The following is a 12,126-nucleotide window of genomic DNA, read 5'->3' on the forward strand; positions in this document are numbered from 1 at the left end:
ACAAATATTCAGACTTATCTTATTCAGACTTATTCTAATAGGCCTAATGGACACTTCATAGTAGACTATGAAATCTTCAGAAATGTTTGATAACTTCAGGCACAAATAAATAAATAAAGAAAGAAAGAAAGAAAGAAAGAAAACTCATGTAGATTACTGAGGAGGAGGCTGAAGCATGTTGCCAAACAGCGCCAGTGGGCCCCTTCACACTTAGGCCCAAGCCAAAAAGAATAAATAAAGGTATTTTTTTGTAAAAATTAGTCATTTTGTAGTTTGTTTTCTTCATAAATCTCTGGTTTTAGGCATCTTCATACTCCATGTAAGCTATGCACTATTGGCAACAATGCCACTCTCGCTTGTTTTGCTATGAAACGGCCATTTCCCTCTTCGCGCACCCTTCTCACCTTTTTCACCGTTTTCATGCCTGTATTTATATAGCACATTATCGTACAATGTGTTTTACATGTTATGACACAAGATTAATCAATATATACAATATATGTAAAAAAAGTCATTTAAAGAGAACCATAAAGACCAATTAATATTAATTAAGAAACAAAGTTATGACATGCAATTAAATAATATATATAATGAAATTGAAATGAAATACTATTAATGAAAAAAAGAAACGAAGAGGAAAGTAGCAATTTATGAAATAAAATCAATAAAGATATAATACATGTAGAGAACAAAATGCCAATAAATGAAAAAAATAAAACAAATATAAAAAAGATTAAAGAGATGAATACCTACCCTACTGTCTTCATATTAGATTACTGAGACTAAATAATCTAATCTTCCCTGTTAATCATGACCTTTAAAAAAAAAAAAAGAAAGGTTATTTCAAGCAATATATCTACAAATTTTGAATCCTCAGTCTGTCTTCTTGGAGGATGATGCATCTTTAAGCCTTAAATGTTCGGATAGCTTCTTACTAAAGCCTGTATTCAGCAGCCATAGTGGTAATAAAGCAAGGTACTGTAGGCTTGAACAGAATATTGAAGTCCTTGTGCACTGCTGCATTGTCAAGAATGTGGTGTCTCTTGCCTGGAGAACACCGAGCCAGCTCAGCAGGGGGACGTCTCCTGATTTGCATTTCTGTGCTCCTCTGCCCCCTCCTCCCGTCTCCCCTCCTCTCCTCTCATCTCCTCTCCCCTGCCCTCTTCTCCTTGTCTCCTCTCCTCTTGTCTCCTCTCGTCTCCTCTCCTCTCCCCTGTTCTTCTCACAGATGGTTTGCACAGGATCAGCGTGTGTTATGGATCAGGGAGTGGCCATGATGACGCCTTTGTCTTCCCTGATGAGAGAAGCTCGAGTCCCGTAAGTGCTGACTTTCTTTTTTTTTTTTTTTTTTTTTGTCAGTCTTCATTTCCAGGCAATGGCATTTCAGTGTAAATAATGATTTGAGATGATTTTTGTGCATTTATTTTGAAGTGTCTGTCTATTTATGGTGGTGTTTCTTAAAAGATCATTCCTGCGTACCCTCATGTCGTACGTACTGACGTATACTTTTAATTTCTGAAGGATGAGTGTAGTGAAGACGGGGCACTGGCGGACGACACTCTAAATTCTGAAGGCATGGAGTGGACGTCCAAACCTACCATCTGTAAACAGTAAGTAACAATGCATCTGGAGGGGCTGCATGTTCAATCCCGACTGCCTCCAGCAGATGGCAGCACTGTAGCCAGCTTTAATGCTCTACTTATTCATGCTGAAGTAGATAATTAAACGTACTGACTACAAAGACATGCTTTTGATGACAAGAAGTAAATGGTGTGTGACTCGTATAATAGATGTAATGAATCAGAGTAAATGAATGTCTCATACATATCCACCCCCCCCCCCCCTTCTCCTCCTCCTCCTCCTTCTCCTCCTCCTCCTCCTCCTCCTCCTCCTCCTCCTCCTCCTCTCAGGCCTTGTATTCTCATCATGGACTCCTTACGGGGCCCAGCTAGATCCACTGTAGTGAAAACTCTCAGAGAGTAAGTACATTATGAGTCAATTTTTCAAATGTGAAATTATTATGTATTTGACAAATAATCCAATAATAAAGTGTCTGACAAAAGAATTTAAATTGAACACTTGAATAACTCTTGATATTTGATGAGCTGTCATTCAAATTGCACAGTGGTCATAGTGTTCAAATACAAGTTCTCCTTTACTAATTCTAAGTGTGTGTGTGTGTGTGTGTGTGTGTGTGTGTGTGTGTGTGTGTGTGTGTGTGTGTGTGTGTGTGTGTGTGTGTGTGTGTGTTTTCAGATACCTTGAGGTGGAATGGGAGGTGCGGAAGGGGACCCAGCGGAGTTTTGGCAAGGACGTGATGAAGGGCTCGAGTCCGCGCGTGCCTCAGCAGGACAACTTCAGCGACTGCGGCGTGTACGTCCTGCAGTACGTCGAGAGCTTCTTTGAGGTGAGCTCCTCTGATCACCTGTCGTATGCTGGATCCCATCTGATCACCTGTCGTATGCTGGATCCCATCTGATCGCCTGTCGTATGCTGGGTGTTGGGATCCCCTCTGATCACCTGTCGTATGCTGGGTGTTGGGATCCCATCTGATCACCTGTCGTATGCTGGGTGTTGGGATCCCATCTGATCACCTGTCGTATGCTGGGTGTTGGGATCCCATCTGATCGCCTGTCGTATGCTGGGTGTTGGGATCCCATCTGATCACCTGTCGTATGCTGGGTGTTGGGATCTGGTCTCGGCATAAAACTAAGGGATGAAGATGAGAAGGAAGGGGGGATGAAGAGGGAAAAAAAGGAGGATGAAAATAGAAAAAGGGGAGAAGTGCAGTGTCGTAACCACTGTGCTCGGAGTGACAATGACATGAAGGGGAGACCACACCAACGTATATTTTAAACGAAAGTATATTTATTAAAGGCACACTATGCAAGATTTTCACCTTTATGAAGGCAATTTGATGGTAAACGAACTTGTAATAGGCAAATTGTTCACCTAGCATAGCTATACAACATAGACATAGCGAGTCCCTACCGAGAAAACCAGCCATGCAACTTCCAAGAGTGGCGCCCCGCCAAAACTCGCGAGAATCTAAAACATTACCTTGTCAGTAGATATAGCTCTTGGAGATAGTTTTTGCCTGTTGTTAATCCTTCACCTCCACAACAAAAGCATTTGCATTGTGTACAGGGGGGATAAGTCGCGAGAAGTTTGTTGTTTACAACAGCAGAGTAAAATATAAATACATCGCGACTCTAGAGGGAGCTCTAAACTCGCCAAAAATACCTAAACCTGCATAGTGTACGTTAAATGAGATATTTACCAAGTCAGTATGTGTAAGGCAGCGCAAAACTGTCGTGTCTGTCAGCATGTGGATGTGTAGTGTAAAAGGTAAATGAGCAGGGCTGCAGCCAATGGCAGGGCTGCCGAGAGTGTGTGAGTGAAAGCAGAGTGAGCCAGAGAGAGACCAGACACTGGAGGGCACTGGTTTTATCCACCCTCCAATTAGGCCTTCCAATTAGGCCATCCAATTAGCACACCTGGGCAGAACCTCCACAGCTCCATCTGCAGGCCAAAACAGGGACATGAGGAGAACAGGCCACACACAATGCAATGGCCAGCAAGGGAGAAAAAGGTGGACCCAGCACGGTAGAGCTGGGGCGTCACAAGAGGAAGAGACGGGAAAGGACAGCGGCCCTTTCTCCTCTCCTCGTTCCTCACCTCCTCTGCTAGCAGTTAGACAAATCAGAGATCCGTGATGATGTCGCGCTTTGAACAATTTCCGTGGCATGAGGCGGAGGACCGCGGAGAGAGGACGCACGCAAGTAGTGTTCTAATCTGCGCCCAGGGCAAACCGTGCGAAACCTCACGAAATTGAAGATGCTGCCACAGCACAGCTGACGTTCCTCCCGTATGAGGTGGCTTATATTGCCGCAGAAGCTCTACGGAGCCTTCCGTGCATACGTCCAATTCTTTAGAAATGTACTTTGGTCTGTGGCAAGTTAAATATGTTTGTTTACATTTGGCATACATTTGCACTGTACACATTGGTTCTACAAGCATCATCAGAAAGCATGGGGGACGTGTAATAAGAACAATAAAAGAGAAGAGGGTAGAAAGAAATCCTTGTTCATTACCCTTCACTTGAGAGCAGTGCCAGCAAGTAAAAGTAAACTTAAAAAAGTTATTTTCAACATTGTTTAATCTGTCATTACTGTGTCAGATTATAGTGGTGCCAGATTGCACACATGCCTCGGAAGTCTAACAAAAACACCAACTTCCAAATGTATGTCATGGCGGCCTGGGTTTACACGGCTGTGCTTGTGGCTGCCGTTTCCATCATGATTGTGTTTGCTGTATTGTGGTGAAACTCAACTTTTGAACTGACGTTCAGTGAACCCAGAAAGGCTGTCAGTGTGTCTTCCAGTGGCATGTTGTACTTTTTTTGAAGCCCTAACAAAAATTGTAGTAATTTCTCAACATGAAATGTATGTAAACTCCTTTCCAATGTGGTGTGCTGATGTTATTCTACTACTACGGGACCTTTGCTAACTGTTGTGATGTTCTTGCATGTTGACAAAATATTATTCTAACCTACAAATGATCCAGGAAGTATTATGTTTGCTACACTGTATTTTCTGTATATGAGCAGTAAAAGATGAATTGTCTGAGCAATTGTTTACAATAGAAATGACTAGTATATTGTTGACCTTTACAGTAATGATTACCTTTGAAAATGTAGCTATAAATATTTATACATTTATAAATGTAGTTATAAATGATGGGTTAACAAGAATACTAAAAAACAATACCACAGAGCATTCATTTTTGTTTCATAATAGCTGTGTAGTTGATGGGTTAGATGAAATGTCCTCCATGGCATCATGGAGGAGGAGGAGGAGGAGGAGGATGATATGTTTTATGTTTGAGTCTCGATTGGATGATCGAGAGCGGTGGCGGTGGTAGTGTAGTGGTTAAGGAGCTGGGCTAGCGTGCAGTAGCCTGAAAGTTGTCGGTTCAATTCCCGGCTTCCACCGCTGTGCCCTTGAGCAAGGCACTTAACCCCAAGTTGCTCCGGGGACAATGTGATCCCTTGTAATATAGCTGACATATGTAAGTCACTTCGGTCAAGAAGTGTCTGCTAAATGTAATGTAATGTAATGTAATGGATGATGCATCTCTGCCGTTCCTCTCGTCCTCTTTCCCAGACCCCTATCCCAAGTTTCCACCTCCCCATGAACCTGCTGGAGTGGTTTGCTCCGCAGCGGATGAAGAGGAAGCGTGACGAGGTCAAGGAGCTGATCCTGAAGCTGCAGTCGCAGCAGCAGGCCGAGGGCATCACGCCGGGCCGAGGGGCCGACGAGGACGCCGACGAGGAGGACCCTGACGGACTGGACGTGCAGGATATCCCCGTCACGTCCTGAGGCTGCTGCGGCACCTTGGCCCTTTTTCGCCGTCTCCGCCGATGCTGCTCGTGTGCTCTTGAGTCTCACACATTTGGTTCAGTCTGGGCCTCCCTTCTCTCTCTCTCTCTCTCTTAAGCCCTCCTGGGGGGAGGGAGGGGGGGGGGGTGCTGGCTCACACCGGGACCCTCACCCCCCCAACCAACTGCCCGCCCGCCCCTCCCATCTGTGATTGTAGGCTGCTGGATAAGTTCTCCTTGAATTCTATCATAAAATGAAAAAAAAGAAGAGAGAAAAAAAACAGATAAACACCACATCTCTGTCCCCTCCATTACACCATTAACCACAACTGTCAGACTTCAAAGACAACAAAAAAAAGAGAGCAAGAAAAAAAAAAAAACATTTTTAATTTGTATTGAATAATAATAATAATAATAAAAAGGTGTACATACTGTGCGCTGGAAGTTTTTGCTGCCTTTGTAAATTGCTGTTGTCAGTGCATCTCCATACCCCATGATTTCCTGGCTCCCCAACCTTCACCCTGTTTTCGATGGATTAATGTACACGTCCTTATTGTTTCCATGACGCTGGTTAAGTGGAGCTCCGTATTCTTTTCAGGAGGACTAGCACAGTGCTGTTAAAAGTGTTCTTGCGCCTTTCAGTGTGTTCATTTTATTTTATTTGTCGTCTTGTTTTGTTTTTCTTTGGTTTTGTTTATGCTTTCAGGGAGTAGAAGTTGCTGTTATTTGTAAATTATTATACCCACCAGTCTGGAAGAAGAAAAAAAAGACAATGTTTCTAAACTTCTACTTCTCATAAACGTTGCTAGCCAGTGCCTGTTGAAGCTTTACATAATGTTACCACGCGTGGGTGGATTTCATTTTTGAATATTAAACAAATTGAGCTGCAAGAGTGCACATTTTGCCTTAGTCCACACAATACAAGAATCTCAAGCTCCCACCACGAGTTGTGTTCTTGTTGTTGGAAACGTGGTTCATGTGCTGTGGGAATTTTAGTCTCCATCGTGTGTATGAGAACGTAACATAAAACAACAGATTCATAGTCCAACTTTTACTAATGCTATTTAATCAGCATTGTCTGTTTGGGAAAGTTTGTGGGAGAACAGCTGTATTTGCTGCAACAGAAACATTTAAGGAAATGAAGAAAGTGAAATCTTAATGCTCTCATACAGTAGGTGTTATTAGAGATTAAAGCCTATTGACTAGTGAAGATGTTTGTAATTGTCAGTGAAAGAAGTTAATGACTGGTGATTGGCCATCGACTCTTCTCTTGAAAACCTTAATGGATTTGAAATTAGCCTGGTAGACCATCATGTGTACTCTACCACTTCATGGTTCAGGTTAGTGGTGCTATTTATTTAGCTATATATTTATTTTAAGTTATTTATTACAAATGTTAAGAAAATGAGTGCATAAAGAAATATTACTGTAATTCTTTGCTAAATATTTAACCTTTAGAACGTAGTCTAGGATGGGCTACCTGATTTTTGACCACTGTTAACTGAACAACTGCCACAAGTAATGTAAGAATATTAATGTTATTTCGCCAATCAAACTGGGTGAAAGCTGCTATAACTATGATCAGGTGTCCTTATATAATATGCCAATATTGAGCAGTCAAGTTATGTTACGTCATTTAGCTCACCTGTCCGCTTCTGCGTCCTGCTTCTGTAGGTAGGCTAATCTTGACGATGGCCATAAATATTTTAGAAGACTTAATGGGATCAATGCCCTTTTGTGCGCCAGAGTGCTGGGTGGCTAACAGTCTTTTGTTTCATAAAATGTCAGCTGCAACCACTGCATGCGTGCAATACATTTTCCGCGGAAAATCACTGACACTTGAGTAAGAGGAATGGCAAAGATATTTTAGTCGAAGATATTTAAGAGTCATAGGCTACTGTACGCCAAGTGCTTTTGAGGTCAGGGTGCCTAAACGTCTGTAACTGAAGGAGACGTAATTGAAAGTAAAAAAAAAAAAAAACATTTGTCAGTAAATTAAGGATAGGCTATATCTATATTTGCAAATTGGATGTACCCACCAGCCACCACTCATCGCTCTCAACTTGCTAAATTCTGCCCTAACAAGGCTTATAATAAACGCAGGCTGATAGCAGCGTCTAGTCTAAGTTGGTTCTGTTATGATGACGCTTTACAGGCCGTGTTATCATGTTACCAAGATCCGTACTTTAGTTAATAAAGAATATGGATTATTGATAGGCTACTGTTCCCATAATTAAAAAGTGAGGCAGTGAAAGCGCCACGATGTTGGAGGTCCAGTGCGCTGTTCTGAAGCGCTTCCACCGTCCATTGGATGCGATGTCTGGTTCATTGCTCGTGACGTCATGGACAATTCCCTGGACTTCATTCTGTGGAGGGAGTCGGAGGCTGCTGCAGGAAGCGAAGCTCAGGAGATCACAGCCTGGATAAGCTACACCGGGGACCGCTGTGGGAAGTTGCATTTTTGTACATATAAACACAAGACGGGCAACACCGATTGATTCGTATTCTAGGTAAGCAACGCTTCCACTCTCAATAAACAGGTTACCATCGCATTTTAAGGTTAGCCTACGTACATTTTAGGGCTCTGTGATAAAGTGGGCTGTGTGTGGAGTGCACTTGGCTAGTGTAGTTAGCCAGCTAGAGGGAACTGCTCGTCACTCGCACTGATGCAAATGGAGGCTGTCAAAACAGTCGGAGCGATTTCCATTCCAAGTAACCTAACGCTTCGCTTTGTCAGTAAACATAACATATTCTCTTCTGCTTTGCGACGCCAAAGATGAATGATCCCAGCAATGGGAGAGACCAGCCGCGCGCCTGCAATTGTATTGTTGAAGGAGAAATGTATTGTTGGGTTCGTTTTCCCCTTTCACTCGCCGACACTAGCATAGTAGGCTATAACATTCCAGTACTATGGTGGCCAATGTTTGTGTTCTGAAGCGAAGAAGTGCATGGCAGCGTACATCCGATTCCTACTGCTGATGCAAGGGGGATGTTTTGTAACATTTCCATCGCCACACTGAGCTACTGTGCAACTGCATAGATCCAATATCCACTGTGTTCTATAGCCGCGAATTCTGCTTCGCTTTTGCCGAGCAAAGGTGCACCTGTAGGTGATGGATGTCCTCACATACACATTTATGTATCGCATGATCGTTAAGTGAATTTTGAGTACGCAGATTGGTGAACTAGGCCCAGTCCTCGCAGAATGCCTGCACTCGGCTGTAAGCCCTTGGCGACAGTGTGGTACGAGGTTCAAAGGTTGAGAGAGACCATGGTGCACTTCTTTTGTTGAAGCCTCGCATTGTCCGAAGGCAGGCCCATATGTTGTTAAAGCTAGTAACGTTATCATTGCTGCTAGTATCCCTAATGTGTCAGAGTGAGTTGAAAATCTTGTCAGGGCTGGTATTTCAGTTAGGTTCCATGATGCATCTTGTAACATGACTATGACCTCATGTAAAGACATGTAGCTCTTACATCGAGCCTAGACTTGCACATATTACAGGTTATCTCTGACTTCTAATTTAAGAATGGATAAGGTGTGGATGTGGGAACCCCTACAAAAAATAACTTTAGCCATGGGACAATGTCCAACATTTCACATTTTTGCTGTAGAGTGCAGTACTAGGGCAATGCAGTTTCTTCATGTCCAAAATATTCCATGTCTTGCTTATGAACTGCATATAATTTCTTCAAAACTGGTTTTGAGGCTTAGTTAAAAAAAAATGGTCAGAGAACTCTCATGTTAATATAAATGTCTAAAGAACATGCTGTCCACTGTAGCTATAGATACTCTACATTTGGCAACATCGCAAGAATGTCTTTTATGTTAAGATATGATCCTGAATGGATCCGGAAAAGCTCTGACCCTTGCCCTTGCTACTGGAATATCTTTCAGTTTTTATGACGGGAGTGGTTTCTTAGGTGGCTGCCCTCTCCTACGTGGTAGTGCCTTGTGTCTGCACCATCAAGGTTGGCTGGGGTTCAGAGCACTAAGCTCAGCTAGAATTACCACTTTCATACTGGAGTGTTATCTTTTTGTTGGAGCTCATGCAACATGTCATCTGTCAATAGCCTACATGGGAGCCATGTAGCAGTCAGTTCTGTGAAGCCCATACGTCAGGTGAAGTGTCAACCCAGCCATCCCTGACAAGAGCAAAGCACTTTTTCTCTGTGACCTCATGGGACTGGCTTGATCATGTTCCCAAAGATATGGGAGAATTAGCTTAGGCTATTGCCTCACCAACACGGCCATTGTAATTAGAGGAAGTTGATATGAGTTAGTCATGCATCACAGCACAGACCAGACCCATAGTTTGTGCGCTGGCCTGGGAGGGTGTCCCATTGCGGTGTCTGTGCACTGGCCTTTAGGACCTTTAGGCTGTCCATCCTCTTGCCGCTCTCGGTGTCATCGAGTGGGTCAGAAGCACATGTTGCTTCTGGGTGTTTGGTGAATGATTAGCACCGCCAGAGCGCTGATTTCAGTGGTTGTGTGTGTCAGCAGGACTAGATGCATGTTCATGGAAGCACAATATGTCCTTTTGACCAGAACACTTTGTTTGCTCAATACAAGGATAATGTTCAGTGAGAATATGCCCTTGACAGACCAGTTGTGTTGTTGGGAGTCTACTGTATGGATTTCTAAAACACCCACTAGATTCATATTGAATTACAGTTTTGGCTGGAATTACAGAATTACAGTTTTGGCTGGAATCCTAATCTGAGAGAATTCTTAATCTGAATCTCATTCCAAAACTTGAACTACACACATGCTGCACTGCTGGAGTGTATTAAATGTACTCAAGACAGTTAGCCCCATCATAACAACTTGCATCCCGGGAATGTTTACCGGTAAACCCTGTTAGGCTGGAGACAACTCTGTTTTATCCAGTGTGTACACTACCTCATCTATGTGAGTGAGATGACTAGCCTAGTAAGAACAGCAGAGTGTCTCAAACTTTTGCTATCTTCTTAAAAAAATCCCTGTGATTCTATGAACACCGTGTTCAAAGGAGCAGAACAAATTAGTAAATCATGTTGTCAAAACCTTCAGTCATAAATCTAAATGGATTGTTATCCATTATTAAGAATGTGGAGGTTGTTGTTTGATGTATTTTAGATGAGGCACAGAGGTTTTTTTGGTTCAATGTATGAAGTCACTGGCACTTTATTGTGATCCTTACTGTCAACTCAAACCATATGTTACAGGCCTAAACGACACAGTTATTAATAAACAACAGTAGCTGTTATAATAAACAGTAGTAATTGTTATTATAAACAGTAGCTGAATTGTTATTGTTGTATCTCCATCATGCTTTAGTGTGACCGCTTGTTTTGTGGCCGGCCTGGACACTTCAGAAACTGTTGGCTGATGAGTACGAAAACAGCGTCTTAAGTTCCATTGGCAAAATGCATGAATGTATGAATGAATCTTTTCTCTCTCCTCACCCACTCTCCGCTCCGGTCCAAGACTGCCCAGTGTTCATTAGCTGGATTTATCCTGAGGAAACTTTGACCCATAATCACTACCCGCTCTCTGTGACGGACCTTAGTGGAAACAGTTGGGCTGTAATGCCTTTTTAAAGTCACAGAATGGCCTTTCAGTTGGTCCACTCTCTCAACTGTTGCCAGGGTGTATGACAATCCCAGTGTCAGGGAGGGAGGAATCTTTTAAATGACTGTGATATTCAGTTATTTTGCTGCAACAGTGTGGCAGCAAGGTTTACAAACACTGGAGTCCATTTTTGTCCAGCATTTACTCAATCCATTATTTAATGCCTCGTTTTGGGGTGAATTATTTATGGAGGTCTTTTTTCAGTCCTGCTGCGTCCTGTGTCGCTGTTGTGTCAGTACTCCAAGTGCCCTGCTGGTGCCTTTTAAACTAAGGGGGGTTGGGGGTGTGTGTGTGTGCTTTGTTTGAACGGTCAGATTGCCTATCAGGTCTTTTCCACACCCAAAACATTTTCCATGTTTTCCTGCTGTAAAGTGGACTAAAGGGTGGTCATCTCTCGGGGGATGGAAAGGCTCCAGGGACCCCATGTGCAGCACTGCAGGAGGTGCAGGCTTCCTGAATGCTATCTGACCGTCTGCTCTCTGTGACGCCACTGAGGCCCCTCTCTCTCTCTCTCTCTCTCTCTCTCTCTCTCTCTCTCTCTCTCTCTCTCTCTCTCTCTCTCTCTCTCTCTCTCTCTCTCTCTCTGTCTCTCTCTCTCTCTCTCCAGAGCGCTGCCTTGAGAATAGACCTCTCTTTTTGCTTCTTTTCACTCCTTTCCCAGTCTCTCTCTCTCCATTTTTCCCTCTGTCTCTCTCTCTGTCACTGTCTGTCTTTCCCTCCCTCACTGTGTATTTTTAATTCGCTCTCTCTTTGGTCTTCCTCTCAGTCGCCCTCATTTGTAAGCGCTCGGTTTCCTCTGGCTTCTTTTTGTGCATCACACACATTTCTCTCTCTCTCTCTCTCTCTCTCTCTCTATCTGTCTGTGTCATGATCTACAGTATCTCTTTGCTTTTATCTTTGGATCAAACCCTCAGAGTAATCTTCAGTGGCTTACATCTATTGACAGCACTCACTCCGAGATCATTGATTACTGGCGGCCCAGCTCTGGAGAGATCGGGCCCCTCTCCCTAGGATGCCTGTGACTGATATGAGAACAAGACCGCTCTCAACAAGCTGCTGAGGAGTCTTTTTGACTGTCGTACAGGAAGCAAAGAGAGTCTGTTGAGATGGTGTCGCTATTAGGATGCAACCTGCT

The 12,126-nt window shown here is 43.3% G+C and overlaps 2 protein-coding genes across 10 annotated transcripts in view; both read left to right on the top strand.

Annotated features, from left to right (window-relative positions):
- senp6a (SUMO specific peptidase 6a) overlaps positions 1 to 6,318 on the top strand; it is a 33,264-nt gene extending 26,946 nt beyond the window's left edge. For all 6 annotated transcript variants that reach the window (XM_042095322.1, XM_042095321.1, XM_042095323.1 and 3 more), the window contains 5 exons: positions 1,229 to 1,317; positions 1,522 to 1,610; positions 1,911 to 1,979; positions 2,257 to 2,407; positions 5,166 to 6,318. In XM_042095322.1, coding sequence (XP_041951256.1) covers positions 1,229 to 1,317; positions 1,522 to 1,610; positions 1,911 to 1,979; positions 2,257 to 2,407; positions 5,166 to 5,381 — 614 coding nt within the window. In that variant the 3' untranslated portion in view covers positions 5,382 to 6,318. The remainder of the gene's footprint in view (positions 1 to 1,228; positions 1,318 to 1,521; positions 1,611 to 1,910; positions 1,980 to 2,256; positions 2,408 to 5,165) is intronic.
- A 1,414-nt stretch (positions 6,319 to 7,732) lies between these two features.
- myo6a (myosin VIa) overlaps positions 7,733 to 12,126 on the top strand; it is an 81,721-nt gene continuing 77,327 nt past the window's right edge. For all 4 annotated transcript variants that reach the window (XM_042095304.1, XM_042095305.1, XM_042095306.1 and 1 more), the window contains exon 1: positions 7,733 to 7,890. The gene's annotated coding sequence lies outside the window, so the exon portion shown is untranslated. The remainder of the gene's footprint in view (positions 7,891 to 12,126) is intronic.

The sequence above is a fragment of the Alosa sapidissima genome, chromosome 6, assembly GCF_018492685.1.
Source record: "Alosa sapidissima isolate fAloSap1 chromosome 6, fAloSap1.pri, whole genome shotgun sequence".
NCBI lineage: Eukaryota > Metazoa > Chordata > Actinopteri > Clupeiformes > Clupeidae > Alosa > Alosa sapidissima.